The sequence below is a fragment of the Maniola hyperantus genome, chromosome 2 (genome assembly GCF_902806685.2).
Source record: "Maniola hyperantus chromosome 2, iAphHyp1.2, whole genome shotgun sequence".
NCBI lineage: Eukaryota > Metazoa > Arthropoda > Insecta > Lepidoptera > Nymphalidae > Maniola > Maniola hyperantus.
The window spans coordinates 7,416,004-7,432,374 of NC_048537.1; the positions used below are offsets into that span (position 1 = coordinate 7,416,004).

At 36.3% G+C, this 16,371-nt stretch overlaps 2 protein-coding genes across 10 annotated transcripts in view; one reads left to right on the top strand and one right to left on the bottom strand.

Annotated features, from left to right (window-relative positions):
* The window catches only part of LOC117994912 (agrin-like), a 253,633-nt gene that overhangs the window by 61,474 nt on the left and 175,788 nt on the right, over positions 1 to 16,371 (bottom strand). For 3 of the 9 annotated variants that reach the window (XM_069503566.1, XM_069503553.1, XM_034982891.2), the window contains exons 1-2: positions 15,911 to 16,089; positions 8,167 to 9,036 (exon numbers count right to left, since the gene is read on the bottom strand). The exons of 2 other annotated variants lie outside the window; for them this stretch is intronic. In XM_069503566.1, coding sequence (XP_069359667.1) covers positions 8,167 to 8,962 — 796 coding nt within the window. In that variant the 5' untranslated portion in view covers positions 8,963 to 9,036; positions 15,911 to 16,089. Of the gene's footprint in view, positions 1 to 8,166; positions 9,037 to 15,828; positions 16,090 to 16,371 lie in introns of those variants that run through there. 4 more of the 9 variants (XM_069503549.1, XM_069503543.1, XM_069503532.1 and 1 more) reach the window with 4 other exon arrangements.
* The window catches only part of LOC117994923 (luciferin 4-monooxygenase-like), a 221,794-nt gene that overhangs the window by 36,409 nt on the left and 169,014 nt on the right, over positions 1 to 16,371 (top strand). The window lies entirely within an intron of this gene.

Below are 16,371 nucleotides of genomic sequence, written 5' to 3' on the forward strand. Positions count from 1 at the left end.
GCAAATTGGTTGGATGTACCACGCCAGTCCTTTACATATACGAGGCTATTAAACTACGGCCAGTGCCCAGTCACGTGTTAAAACGAATCCGATCGCTGCAAAATGTTAGACGAGCATAGACTCTCATCATAGTTATACGATTTTTTTTTTATAGAATGTCAGATCTAAATTTACTTACAGCCAAATTTAATGATAAACGAATCAATGTGTAATAATAACTACCTACATACTTATTGGTTACCTTGTAAAAATTGTATGACCTTTTTTCAACAAAAATGCTAACTAAGCAACTCTTCAATACTTAGCTTAGAGATATTGGTTATGAATTTCGGCCGTTAAATAATAGGTTTAGTTTTAGAATCGGATCCATTTTGAAATTAAATCCTAGAGTTTACACACCAGAGAGACCGTATAAAAAAAAGATATGCAAATATCAAACTAAATCCCACATTCAAAACTGTAGCTATGCGGTCAAAAAAATGCTGTACATTTGCCAAAAACTAAAGCATTTCAAGCGTAACTGACGTTTTGTAGGAAGTGTACAGGAACTATTTGCATAAAGTTCCCACAGGCACAATATGTAGATATGTAGAGCACATTAGGTGCTCAGAAGTACTAGAGCATAATGCCTTAATATTTTGGTATTGAGAAAATCCAAGTAACCTAGGTATCCTTTATCTACCTAGTAGACAGAAACATGAAATTATATACCGTTAGCAGTTTAGAATAAAACAATTCTTTATTTAAGAAAAATAATAAACTACTTCATTGCCAAAAAACTAAATAAAAAGTTTTTTTTCACATTAGAAAATGGTATCATAATATAGCTGCCACATTGATATAAAAAAATATAACCAGTGTCACTCGGAATGATACTCGAAAACGATATCCATTACCAATGCATACAATTCTGTGGTATTTAGATGTTATGGTGGCATAAAGAAACTCACTACCTCCATGAACCCTGAAAAGATTACACTCTTTTTTTAGGGCGGTCGTGTATTTAACCACGTTCGTGTATTTAAGCAGATGAATATCAAACGTTGTAGATTAAAAAAGGCTTCTTGAATCGTGCCTAAGTCAAAATTTTCGTACAATATTTTGGGTGTTATCGAGTTCGATAAAAAATCGTTTAAAGGATATCGGATAGATAGCATTTCAATCGAGTCCGAGATTAAATCCGGTAGAGACGCAACAGGAAACTGAAGTGGTATCGATTTACAAGGAATCGAGGCGGCCGGTACAGCCCGCAACAAATTGAAATTGATATCATCGGTGGGCAGCCACCGGATATTAAGGGTGTCAAGCGCAATCACGCACTAGCTCCAATCTATATCGTGATTTGCTTAACTATATTATCTGATTTACGAAAATTATTGAAGCAAAAATAACTTGAACTTTCGCGGGCTTCAAACCTCAGGGGCGTATAAACAAAAATTGTGAATGCTTCTCGATTCCAATATAACGAGATAGTGCCTCTTTATCATAATGTTAGGTTAATTACTTTTTATGTTACAACAACAAAGTTATTTACTATCCAGTTGTAAAACAAAACTAAGGGTACAATGCGGATACGCCCATAATATGGTATGAAGCCCGCGATAGGTTCTATACATACAAAAGGATAAACTAAATGACTGATATTTAACTTATAACTTAAACCTAAGAAATGCCAAGGTCTACTTCTTCCACACGCTACCGAACCAAAACTAAATAGAATGGCAACCTTGCACCGGATAACGCAGCGTTGGAACACCTCGCACTAGCGGAACGGCAACATCAAACGAGTCGCAAGGAGCCACTGGATTTAGCACCGCCTTAATCCAGCGGCTCCCTGCAACTTTTTAGGAAGACGCAGACTTATTAGGTACCTCTTTATTATTCACATGTGCGTTCTATTTTGCGATAAATAGTATTGTGTTTTAAGCTTTTTTAATTTTTTAATTAATAGTTCAGAGATGAGGGTGGAAGCTTCTTTTTTCATTCATTACGAAAATTAAAAAATCGGCAAGATGTACAGCCATAGCAACGGTTACTGGGTAGTGGGTGCTCCTTATTAGGGTGAAAACCTGCGTGTTTAACAACCGTTAGTCATTTTCACTATTGTATAAATTATAGCTTTATACTTGATTATTTTACTGTACAGAACACAACTGTAGACGGTAGAGACCTGCGTGATTCAAATAGAAATACCGACAAACAACAAATCTTTTAATGATACAAAAATACACATTTTCCATTATTTTAGTAATGTGTTCTAACTACAATAACATGATTAATTAATGTATAAAGCCGACCGTAATAAATCATTTATTATTCTATATATCTTTATAGACGTCATAAGCTTATAAGTTTATTAGGAAGACGTACTAAGTACTTAGACTTGGACTCATCCGATACTTATCAGATTAATCCCACACTAATTAACCTAATAATGAAAAATTGTTTGTTTAATGGTTTGTCCTTCATTCTCACAGCAACAGAGCAACAGATCGACATGATTTTTTGCATGGTATCTAAATATATTAAAGGCAAAGGTGACTGACTGACTGGCTGACTGACTGACTGATCTATCAACGCACAGCTCAACTAGATGGATCGGGCTAAAATTTGGCATGCAGATAGCTATTATGACGTAGACATCCGATAAGAAAGGATTTTTGAAAATTCAACCCATAAGGGGGTAAAATTGTGTAGTCCACGCGGACGAAGTCGGAAGTTTAAGCTAGTATATAGTTTAAGAGCCGGAAATTGACCTAGTCCAGGGGTTCCGTGAATCTCACTGAGCAGAAATCTCGTAAGCCGCATGCGTTTCTTTAGTTCCAATGCAGCTCAGCCTCATATGGAGTTCAAATAGGCAAAAGGGCTGAGGGCAAGCAAGGTGTAGGAGTGACCGTTTAGTTACGTTCAGTAGGTATTAGTTTTGTCAAAAGCTTGTATCCTGGTGATGATGATATACTGTGATCTCAATTAAATCTCAGTGAAATCAATTTAAAAAAATGCACTCGCTTCGCTCGCACTTTTTGATTACTATAAAGATCTCAGTTCGCTTTCATTTGTTATAAGTAATGATATCCCCTTCGTCTTTAAAATTATTGTTTGTTAAGAATAATTTTCGCGCTATGATCGCGAATAATCACGTAGAATATTTTTGCTCGCGTTATTGCATCTTCAAGCTTTTATAAAAATCGCATTCTCTTTGCTTTTGAAATTGAAACCGGTTTTAATAGATTAGGATTTGGCTCTCAAAAGAAGTCTAAATCATTTTATTTATTGTTCTTTGGCTCTTTTGATTGATAAGTTTGCAGATCTAGAAGGATCAAAAAAATGACAAAAAAAAGGACAAGGAAAAAATGGTTAACGGATATGGATGTCGCGGCAAAAGCTAGTGAAGCTTACTAAATAAGAGCATATCAAATACACTACCATGACTTTTCACTACACAGATTAAAAAAGCAACGCATTGAGTTTTATATTTGGCGGAAATTGGCGATCAGTATTAGATTGTTATTTATACTTCCAAACTAATAAGTATTTCAAATGCTAAAGTATATCCGCCTATGTGTCTGTCTGCTGGCTTTTCCCAGGATTCCCACAGGATTTTTAAATACCTAATTCATGCTGAAGAAGTCGGGCATCGTCTCTTTGGTACAGAGATAGGCATCCTGGAGACAGATATAGGCTATTTTATATCTCGGCAAATGAAAGAATTCCCACGGGATTTTTAAAAACCCTGATACTACGTGGATGTAGTTGTGGGCATCATCCTAGTAACTTACAGATAAGTGAAAATAAAACAACTTTGAAAATGTTTCTGTACCTGTAATGATAATATGAGACTGAGCAAGTATAAAATAATGTTGCTAAAATGTCAACCTACATTCAGATAACTGAAATTGTATTAAAGTAAGAAGCATTTTATTATCCCCAGGAATCCGGTCGGCAACGCAAATGGCTCTGTCAGTTAGTTACGGTTATGTGATTGAAGTTTGCACAAACATTTGCAAGTTGTGATAATTTCCATTTATAGTACGCGACAGGTTGAAATAGCAATCGGGGTATGAGGCCGAGAGAGTGGGGCACACACCCGCAAGTCACCTGCGCTGTCCCGCACCGGGTTAGCGCGGGGGCTGTGCGGGTGTGCGGGGCGTCCCCACCCCGATTTCCATCTCGACTTGTCGCGTACTATATGTAGATATTTTAATACTTTGTACATATCGCGGCCGTTGTGAAAACGAAACTAGAAACCGTAATAGCCTCAAGAAAGTCCGAAAGTCGTTTGTGGAACTGAGCATAATATTTTTTAATAAAATCCGACAATCAATTTTTACCTACAAGTATAAAAAATCTATTAAAAGTACGCTCATGAAGAAGGCAAATTATTTAATCGAAGCTTATGGTACATAAATATTAAGAGAATCAGCTGCGCGATTGCAGTAGAATGACAGCTACAATGTCACGATCGCAATTACCTCTGATTGGTTGACGCTCGCTCACTATTGGCTACAATGTATTCTTGTTGAAACAAGAATAGCACATGTTCAGCCAATCACAACAATTGAGAATGTAATAATGATTGATGCAGGTTTTACGAAACCGCCCTGCTGATTTACTCTAACATCGTCGTCGTGGTCGAGTTAGAAAAGTTAATGGCTTGTCACTGTGTGACAACGTTTTCTCGCCGCTTTTGCAACGATTTACCTATTGATGCAAAAACTGCAAGAAAATACTTACAGTAGCCGGCAAGAAATGTTGTATATCGACCTTTAGAATGAGATTTCGGTTTTGTAGAGCGTTGTCTCTGTCACTCATACCTTTGTGACCATTTGTGGGTCTCAACGACAGAGACAATGCTCTATGAAACCGCTGCGCTATCTCTTTCTAAAGGTCGATGTACAATATTTTCTGAAGCGTACTTTAAGTACCTATTTGAATCACTGACTGTGTTGTGTGACATTCCGCATGTAGATTTAAACCACATTCTAGTAGGTAGTTTGTATGCTCAAAATCACTTTACAAACACCCGATATACGATACGTAAGGTCTGGGTAATGTATTTGCAATTACAAAAAACCGGTCAAAAGCGAGTTGTACTCGCACTCGAAGGGTTCCGTACCATCGTACAAGATGTAACACTATGTACTTTAAATTCATTAATTTGCATGGTGGCCATTTTTAAATTCGCCATCTTGATTTTTATTATTTGTTGTTAAAGCGGCAATAGAATTATGAAACCTTGTGAAAATTACAACTCTTCTTCTCAACTCTCAACTAGATACTAGTTAAACGAACGTTAACGAGAATGCGATAGAATTACATAACGTTAGGTGGATGTCCCTATAAATTGCAAACTCGGTTCATATATTATTCCGCAAGAATTTTGTGCTCGAACAGCGTGAAAATTAATCGATCGATTAGCCATTTGCTCCGAAGCTAAGGTTGAACGAGACCCGTGAATCAGTCCCCACCCCCGGTCACTGCTAGCCGAAATTAATTCGCTCGACAAAAAAGCGGTTGTACAACGGGTAGTGCAGGTGAAGTAGGTATTGATGTGAACACCTTTTTCACACGTTTTTAAAAAGGTGCGGTTAACTAGACACATCTATTTACTGTTCAGTAACCTAGCCAATCTAACCTAACCTAACAATTTTCGTAGGGATCTATATTTTTGTAAAAATAGAATATAGTCTATGTCACAGGTAACTAGGAATAATGTAGCTGTCTACTGGTCGCAAAATCGGTTCAGTGGTTCCAAAGATTACCCCCTACAAACAAACTTACAAACTTAACCTCTTTATAATATAGCCTTGCATGGAATTTCAGCAGAGACAGTTTAGTAAATGGCAATCTTTTTGCGATATATACACTTTTACTATTTACTAAAATTCATATATATCAAGGGATAATTTTATAGTTTTAGATTCTGTCAATGGCAATGGACGTGCCAGATATACAAGCCCCTAGCACCGATCTTTGACAAAACAATAATCGCAATTCTTTCCTAAAGTTATATTACATACTCAGACTGTAGACCAAATTACAACATAGAGAGAGTACTGGTGGGTACATACGATAAGTCCTGTGCTAGTTCCAATAACAACGATTGCCAAGTGGTAATCACAAGTTCAGTGGTGTAGGAATTGTTCCGTGAACCAGTATTTATGAAAATAATTAATAGGTTTTTGTAGTTGTTAATATTTATAATTTATTATCGTTGATAAGTAATATGTTTTTAATACTTATTTCAAGGTTTTATCACCCTACCTAAGTTATAAAGGTGTGAAGGGTCTTCTAGTTACCACTTCAAGTGGCATGCACATAAAACCTTACGATTGCTTCCGATATTTCGACATACTATCAAATAGAGTTCGAGAACGCTTCACAATTTTATGCCGCTGTAGTAATAGTAGCACAAGCGCCAGTTTAGCAAATATCCGCATGAGTAAGGCTTCGTTACCGGTGAATCAAATGTTGACATAACCTACTTTTATTGATCAATTGAATTACTATACTGTTTTATATGCATTCTATTCGATTCGGAATTTTATTTTGTATCGTATACCAGGCTGCAATAAAAAGAAAAATATCAAAGCTTATATTTCAAATTGAATGGTCCTATTTCATATTCAATTTTTATTGTCGTCAATATCCAGTTCTTCGTGAATATCCAGTATATTTTGTATCGCAAGCAACTTACCTGCTATGTTAGGCAAAGTTTTCTTCTAAAATATAAAAAAAATCTGTGTAACTGTAAACACTTGTACTTGTATTATAACTAAAAAACATTTGTGATTCGAAAATAAAGATTAATTTTTGCAAATGTATTTCGTACTTATTCAAGTTACCACAGTTAAAAAAGTTACGAATCTGCCAAATAATAATATTGAGTAGTGAAACAGGATCGTTATCTTACTGATAATATTATTATTATGAATGTGAAAGTTTGAATATTTGGATATTTGTTACCCACTCCTTCACGCTACAATGAATAAACCAATTTGGTGGAAATTTGGAATGAAGGTAGCTTATACCCTGAATTAACACGGTCTATTAACTATTCCCGGAAAATCAGGAGAGTTTCCACGGGATGTTTAAAAATCCACGCGGACGAAGTCTACAGAATGGAGTGAAGCAAGGTGCAGCGTCCTTATTAGATAACAGCTAAAACTCAGCTTTATTTACTTAGGCATAGTGCTGGCGACTAAAAGTGCACATCCTTTCAGCGTGTTTTTTTAGTATCAAACTTCAACCGTATGTCAAAGTAAATAATGCTGACAATTTAAGTTGTTATCAAAGGATACGGTTTGAGCCTCGAATTCACTCCGCTTTATAGGCGTGCGTTGCAATGAGAGTCCTGAATTTGGTGAAAAAGTTGGTAATCTGTATCGGATTAGTGTTTAAATTTCGCCCGATAGTTTCGTTGCAATTTGAAAATCCCCTACGTGGCGGGCAAAGTGCCACTAAAATAAATGTTCTGTCAGAGAGAAAAACGAGCGGAACGCCGGCTCCCACACACCCGCTCCCCACTCGTTCACCTCACTATTTCATTTCAGCGGAATCAAGCGTGAATTAAGGGCGTAGGCCATACAAACAGCACTTATCATTTATATTGCTTTGGAAATGCACGATTTAAGTCCTCTGTTTATACGCCTTCGTGTTTCGCTTTGTTTTATTTAACATCAAGTTATAAATTCGGCCATACTATTGTATTTGTCGTGTACGATGAAAGTTATGAGTTGAGAACGGTGTTGCATTATCTACTTGTTTCATATTATTGTATCAGTTTCATTGAAACTGCAGTCTATTGATTGATTGTTTTTACTGGATAATGTAGTTTTCATAAATGAAAATTGACATGACTAAATTAGAAATCGTTATAAATCTATACCGCTGGGGTTAGAAATTTGAAATTTTGACAATAAGTTCCTTTAAATGACGTAAAAGGATTTTTTGGAAATTATACCCCTTAAGGGCGATCACGAACTCATCCGATCCGAATCCGTGAAAATACGGAAATAAAAAAAAAACTACGTCATATGTCACTTCAGAACGCATTTTCACGAATTCGGATCGGATGAGTGTGTAACCACCGTAAGGGGTCAGATGAAAGTCCGTAAAAAACAAAAATTCTAAAATTAATTATTATTAAGTATAGAAAATACTTACAATTATTTGTTAATAAAAATCCTGTTGAAACGCCCAACAATACTAGAAAAAATAACAATAGGAGCACTATAAGCGTCGGTTTGCAATAGTGGATCCAACAGTAGTCTTCCGAATTTGCAGCTTGGGCATTCGAAGACCATGGACAGCACTTGCCACAAGAAGTATCCGTCGAACTAGCAGACCGCACTACAGCACTGTTGCCTTGCTGATTAACTATTACACCCTGTACCGGAGTTTCATTTCTTTGACTATAAGTAGCGTTCTTTTCTGTTATACTCGTACGTGCAAATCCTGAGCTGTCTTCCTCTTGCGAATTACCGTAAACCCCGTATGATGCCACCATATCGACGCCTGACAGCGACCTCGTAGTTTCGTTTGCACTACTATCCTGCACACCATTATTGTCTGAGCTAGGCCAACACTCGCAAGAACACCGGTCCTCTTTTCTCCTCTGACGGACTTGCGCCGTATCTGCCCTCGCGATTTGCACATCAACTTTTTTCTCCTCCTCCTTTTTAATTTTCGCTTCCTGAGGTACGGCTTCATGGGTTCCATTGTAGTTACTTTGCAGATTTTTATGATTCTCTATGTACCAGTGCCTCTCCTCCGCTCGAAGTGTAGTATCGTTATTGCCCTCATACACATCTGCGTAATTGGAGAGGGGGTGTGAGGAGGGGCTGTAAAGAGGAACCGGCGCAAGTTGCCCGTATCCCCGCTCATATTGTGGGGGCCTTGAGTTCGTCGCATAGTAGGTTGTAGATACAGGCACGTTGTAATCGTAGCCCGACCTGTTCATCTTTAGTCCTTATTCGCCACATTTGAACTTATTTTTGGTCAAAGACGACATTACTGATAATAAAATAGGGTGCTCTAAAAACGGAACGAATATAATGCTATCAACGTAACCAAACCTTGATCTAAGTTCGTTTAATGATTTTAGGTTAAGTAAGCGTTTAGTAAAGTAGGAAATGTCGCATGTTTAAACTAAGTTAGGATTAGTTATTTAGAGCGCCGCCAAAAACTGGCCCACCAGTTTGACGAGAGAAATGTTGTAAATATTTTGTAAATAATAATTACAACATGTCTTTCGCAAAAGTATGTCTGTCTGTCTGTTAGTGTTACTCATCCGTTTAACCAATTTTGACGAATTATGGTAAAAATGTAGCGTTCATCCCGATGATGGACATAGGCAAAATCGAATAGATCTCTTGGAATTTTTAAAATCCTGAAATCACGCGGAAGAAGTCACGGGCACCATCTAATCATAAATTAAAAAAATGTTGAACCTTAATATAAACGGAAAACGTGTATACAACCCGTTGGAAATATCTGCGCACCTCACTGGAGTGCGCTTCCCCTCGCACTTCAGCTCGCTCACTTTCGGTTATCCAGTACCCAAAGAGTATATTTTATTATAATCACTACGTTCTACCATTACCAATGTCAGTACCGTTGCCAACGCACGTTGCATGACGTCACTAAGCCAGGTTTGCAGATATTTCCGACGGGTTGTAGGTACGAATAAATGTAGAAACGATACACGGGAAGTAAGTTAGAAGATAAACTTCACTGATTTTGTTATGTGTTACATTTGTAGGCCGAAAGTTATAGAATGGAACACACATCTGTTTATCTCAATTACTTCTCTTGTTCAACGATGGTATTTATCTTTTGTATTAGGACAAACGCCCGTAGTTCGCCCGCTGCCGGATAACGTAGACAAGGAAGTAACAACGTGAGTAAACAAACTTTCCTCGCTTGTTTACTCATAAATCTAATTTGCACGTGTGTCTTTATGTTAACACAAGTAAAAGTTAAGAACACGCTTGTCATACTTATATACCTACTAGCTTATGCTCGCGACTTCATCCGCGTGGATTACATAAATCTGAAACCCATATTTTAGTTGAATTTTCAAAAATCCTTTTTTAGCGGATGCCTGCGATAAAATAGCTATCTGCATGGCAAATTTCAGCTCGATTCGTCCAGTGGTTTGAGTTGTGCGTTGATAGATCAGTCAGCTTGTTTTTTATATACATAGACTTAAGAAGAATTCACTATGATTTCGCTACCCCTTCTTATTCTGAGAGGAGACCCGTCCTCTGAAGTTAGCTGGCGATGGGTTAATCATGATGATGATGATGTCTATTTCTCGTATATTTAAATTAAATATATTAATGTTAAAAATACGAAAGTGTGTATGTCTGCCTGTCTGTAAGATTTTCACGACCCATCCTTTCAACCGATTTTGACTTTTGTACAGAGATGGGGATGGACACAGGTACTTTGTCCTGGAAACTCAGTGTTTCCATTCGATTAAAAATCCACGTGGATGAAGTTTCAAGCATCATCTATTTAGTAAGAGATAGGTGTCATTCCATTTCATATGGATATGGATTTAACCCTGGAAAATCAAAGATTACCCTTGTGGTTTTAAAAAACCTAAATCCACGCGGACAAAGTCGTGGACTTCATCTAAAACTACTTAATTATTATACTTAGTTCGGATGTCCTTCCGTGAAGTTAATAAAGCTTTCATGGAGTATTAATCCCTGTGGTCAGTAGTACATTCGGTCACAATTAATTAAATTAAAAACAAACAACACAGTCGTCATATGAAAACTGGATTATTCCATAGATAATACGTAATGTGATAGTCAACGCGTGGGTTTTAAATCTAATGTAATTGCTGAGCTGTGATTACTTTTTCAGGGTTCCGTAGTCAACAATGAACCTCTTATAGTTTAGCCCTGTCCGTCTGTGTTTACCTCCGAGAGAAACTCTCAATATAAGACAGCTGTAATTTGGCATGGTATATCTACGTATATTAATCACGCTGCCAAAGTGATGAAATAAAATTTTGAAAAAAAAATCTGGACGTAAAGTGGGGATGGATTTTTCTCATCTATCTCATGATTTGCGTTATCATTGGATAGGTCTTTTAAAATATTGTGGGTGTGTGAAAAATATTTTTCGATTCAGGGATCCGTTTGCTAAATACTAAGCTTTGACGTGCTAATTGTTGTTAGAGTCAAGTGTTTCTTCACCCTGACAACTAAACCTTGATTTAGTATATAGTAAGAAGTAAGTTAAAAGAAAACTTAGCAAATATCTAGTTGCACAGTTTTACTAGTAGGCTATACGTGCTAACGAATCATACTCGACCAACCATTTATATTTCATGCGACCAACTTATAAAATGTACTTGAAGTCGTATAAACATTAAAAAACCCTTCTCACTCTGAGAGGAGACCCGTGCTGTGCAGTGAGCCGACGATGGGTTGATCATGATAATAGAGATTAATATGGATTTTAAATCTTTATTTGCATACAAAGCTCAAGTATTGACATGATTATAAAAGTGTTTCCCTACCTAAGTAACCTAATTGGAACCAAAAAACCTAAGCCCTTCAGATTTCATCCAAATAATTTGATTTCAATACATTTTTGTAACTCTGAACGTGGAATAAAAATTATTATGCTTCTTTTAGTAAACTGTTTTTTATTATAAGTTGTTATTGATTTTTAAAGTTACCGATGAAAAAAATATTGTCACTTGTCAGTTATTTGTTTATTTATTATAAAATGCAGTACTAAGTAACAGTTATATTATGCAAAGTTTAGTATTACTAATATTAGTAAGTCAAAGCACACGTAATTAGGCTATACAGTTTTCGAATGCAACTTAATAACCCTAAAAGAAGTGATTTTTAAGCAAGTACGAGTTTTACCTAAAATGAAAGTCTGAGGGTTATCATTTATTGTTGATAAATGATAACCCTCAAACAAAATGACTTGAGCTAATAAAAAATTAAAGCATTCTATGATTACCTATGTCCCAGCAAGAGAAACTACTTCAGATTAAACACATAGGAGCTTTTTTATATTAAGGAAAATAAATCATATTAATTGAAGTTGCTATAACGAAGCTAGGTATTTGCTTTCAACGTTCTATCTTATAAAAAATCTTGAACAACGCTTTGAAAATCTAAAGCAGGTCAAGCAAAGGCATGCAACACTTTCAAGACTAAAGTCTTGAACGCATAAAGACATTGAAACCGCCTTCTATTTACTGTGAGCTATTTTCTTAGCTTCTTAGATAGGTACATAGACTTCGAGTTTTATGGATTTTGCAGTCTGAACACTTTCTTATGCAAATTCAGTAGTCTAAATATATAAAAGGAAAAGCTGACTAACTGATTGACTGACTGATCTATCAACGCACAGCTCAAGCTGGATGGATCGGGCTGAAATTTGACTTGGTGGTAGCTATTATAACGTAGACATCCGCTAAGAAAAGATTTTTGAGAATTCAACAATATAAACGAAAATAGGTTTAAAATTTGTGTAGTCCACGCGATTGAAGTCGCAGGCATTAGCTAGTTTTTCATAAATGCCATACCATAGTGCCATACACACACAGCTAGTTTTTCATAAGTGACACAGGAAAATAAGTACTTGTCTACTGCCAATATCTTTACACTTATTCAGATTTTTTAACGCATAGTTAGGCTGTTTTTTATCCAGCCGTCTTCCTTATCTATCACTTAATTTTGATTTTGTACCTGGAGCTTTTTGACATATTTTTGTAAAGCCAGCTTTATATAAGTCATCTAGATTAAAATCAGAATGAAATATCTCAACATATTCAGTGATATTTTTTATACGAGTGCTAGGTATCCAATGGTGTATTTTATCCAGAACAACTGAGGGGTCGGCGCCTTGTGCATGCTACAAGCATATTTATCACCACCAAGATAACAATCTCTCCGAGTGTTGCAAAACAATTTTGTTTCTAACATACTTCGTAGTTCGTATGCACGATTTAAATAAAAGATTAAAGGATATTAGGTACAGCTATATGACACATAAAATCTTAAGCTAAGCGAAAAAAATAGTATGTATAAAAACACTACTAATGCAAGTTCTATGAGGACTCGAGCTACATCTCTTGACACTGTAGTTATAATGTATAATATCATAGCTTAGACAGATAGACACTGCATTTAATAAATATTTTAGTACCTATATGCAGACAGACACTGCATTTCATAAATACAGAGTGCTCGCTCGTGTAACTTAATAATGATCATCCAGACCGCGAAAGTTGGGGGAGGGGGGAGGAATTCAATTCGCTATAGGCAGGCTATAGGTATATAATATTGCTGATTTGATTGAGCGAGATAATAGTGGTTTACAATATTCTATCTACAGTAATTGTTTTAATCCTACTGTGTCAAGAGTACACAACAACAGAATGGAGCGGATTCGAGGTGTAGTATCAGTTTATTAAATAGCAATATAAACTCATCTTTATTTACTCTGACGTACAGTTGAAATAATTTTTAGCGCTTGGAAGACGTCTTATCTGCCTTACTTATATTTATGCTCTTATAATTATGCGCTTCTTGAATTTATGTTGAATTTTATATGCACGTACAATAAATATGCTTGTAGGCAGCCTAAGGATAAGACTCTCTAGAGACGTATCCAGTTTCCTAAAAGCGTAAAGTTTTTTGGCCACACCGTTAAAACTGGTTTAAAATAGCTCTATGAAAAAGTTTATAAGCTTAAGTAGTTTTCCCGACCGCTAGGCACAGAGTAAAAGTAAACCGAAAAGTTTGCCTATTTATTGATACTGAGCCAGCTCAAACTGATAATAATTATTATCTTAATCATAGTTATCCGTCCAACAATCAGTTTTTTACGAACATTGCTGGATATAGCCCTTTTGGAGAGCGCGCTACCACACATGGGTCTACTCACTGCCCTCTGTTGGGAATAGCAACATTAAAAATAAGTCTAAGATGTTATAACTTATAAAGTGTTGCAATCCACGATTCGCCCTCTTGGTAAAGCAACCCCCTAACGCAATAGATTACTGGAAACTCATTATTTTTTTGTAAATTCAAAGTTTTTTCCTGAGCTCTCTATTGAAACGTAGTTAGATAGATACTATGTATTATGTCATCCAACCACTTCCCACCATCCTCTTTTTATCGTCAATCTATAGCGCTAGAGAACGCCCCACGCTACGCTTACTAGTACGTGGTCTCCCCTTTAGGAAGTTCAGCTCCAATGGCTGTCGCCTCTATGACAAGCATGGCCTTTCATCTAGCTGATAGTTTGGACTATGTCAAAGATCTTTAGTTCTCCTCATTTACTCGTTCCAGATCTTATTCCTCAAACCACCGAACTTTGGAATTTCAGTTCGCTTTTTAACCGTTGAGCTATCAAGGCATCAAAATGTAAAAACATTTGATTTATTTTATAATATTTGAGTTTATTTATAAAACAACTCGTTTACAATACTCTTATTTCGATTTACGAAACTAATAAAACTTGTATTGTTTCATTAAGTACTATTGATAAATTTATATTTTTAGATAGGTAGGTAACTACCTTAGTATACTTACATACCTACTCTTAATATATTCTGTACCTACAATGTAGTAGCTATATTATGGTACATTTCAATTTACGGCCAACCGTTACATAACATTACCTATATCAAAACATAAACTAGACATACCTAATTGAACTTTGTTATGAAACTCAGATATAAATATCCTTACTCGTAGGAATAATTAAGATTCATTACAGGTAGGCACCTGGCACACCTCGGTGAACTTTGCAATATCGAAACTTGTCACATAAAAATAACGTCATAAAATCTTTATATTTTTATCTCTATTAGGTAAACAGACACGACTCTATCAATCAATCAATCAAGTTAATAAAGATGCGCAATACGTTCTATTATAATATTAGTGTTGTTAATCAAATTTTAAAATGCTAATTTATAAAAGTTATAAGTAGTAAGCGACAAGTTGAGATTGCAATAGGGGAGAGAGAGAACACCCCGCACATTCCCACAGCCCCCGTGCTAACCCGGTGCGGACGAGCGCGGGTGACGTGTGAGTGTGAGGGGTGTCCCCCCCGCCTCATACCCCGATTGCCATCTCGACCTGTCGCGGATTATAGTACGTAAATTATTTTTAGGTAGGTACGTAATCGAGAAAATATACCATATTACTCGTAGCTATTTACTTATTAAGTCGTTATTTTATGTTATGCAAATAAATTTTTATCTGGAATATGTTACGAAATAGAATATTTATATAATAAAACTGTAACTGATCGATTCCTGTACATAAAATATATTTTAAAAATTTTAATCAGCAGTAGTAATAATTATTGATAAAGAACAATATTTCTTTTTTGTGTTTGTGTCTGTCTATACACGCTTCACATGGAAACTACTGAACAGATTTGAAAGCAACATTACTTTTAGCTAATATTTTGGGTTAATATACAGGATAGTTTTAATCCCGAAAAACAATAGGGTTCATTCCGGATAGGGAAAGAGTTTTTTGTTGATTTTTCCATAACTCTGTCAAATCTCAATCAAATTTGACTACTCTTTTTTTAGAAGTTGTGCTACCTAGCAGGTCACTGTAAATTTAAATGAATTAATGTATAGTAATTTTGGACATCGAGAATGGAATCTACTACTAATTAAATACTTTGTGTAATAGGAAACTCTTCAAAAATTAGTTTGTTGTGAAACAATATTAGTAAGGTTCAGTTAAACGAAGATAGCATCATATAACACATATTGTATGTCATCGCGATAGTAGATATAATGTAAATAACACAAACTGGGTCATGCTAATCATCGAAAGTGACTAAAGGACCGCATAGAGCGATCAACCAATGCACCCATATAAACGAAACTACCAACTTCACATACAACAAGTGACACTTCCGTTAACACTAAACACATGTCGTTCCTCATTTTGCTCTCACAAGAGTCCTCATGTTACGGTGCGGACAGTAGTATTTAAAATTGTTAATGACATGTGGTTCGCGGTCTCGACGCGACTCCCGGAAGGCGGCGTAGCACCGACGTAGCCTCGCCGTAGCGCGTCGCGGACTGGCAAAGCGGCAGTGCTACGATCCCCGCCCGCCCTCCCACCGCCCTTGTCACCGCTGCTTGCCCAAATCTAGACGAGTTTTCATTAATTTTGTTATCGGTATAAAGTTCAGCCAAGTTATAATAATTATAATAATTATATCGATGCCCTCCTGACCGAACTTCAGCCATGGCGGCCAATCTCCATCGGCGAATTAACAGCCAACTGTACCCGTAGTACAAGATTTTACGTCTCACCAAACGAAACCAAATTCGAGAGTCGAAATACT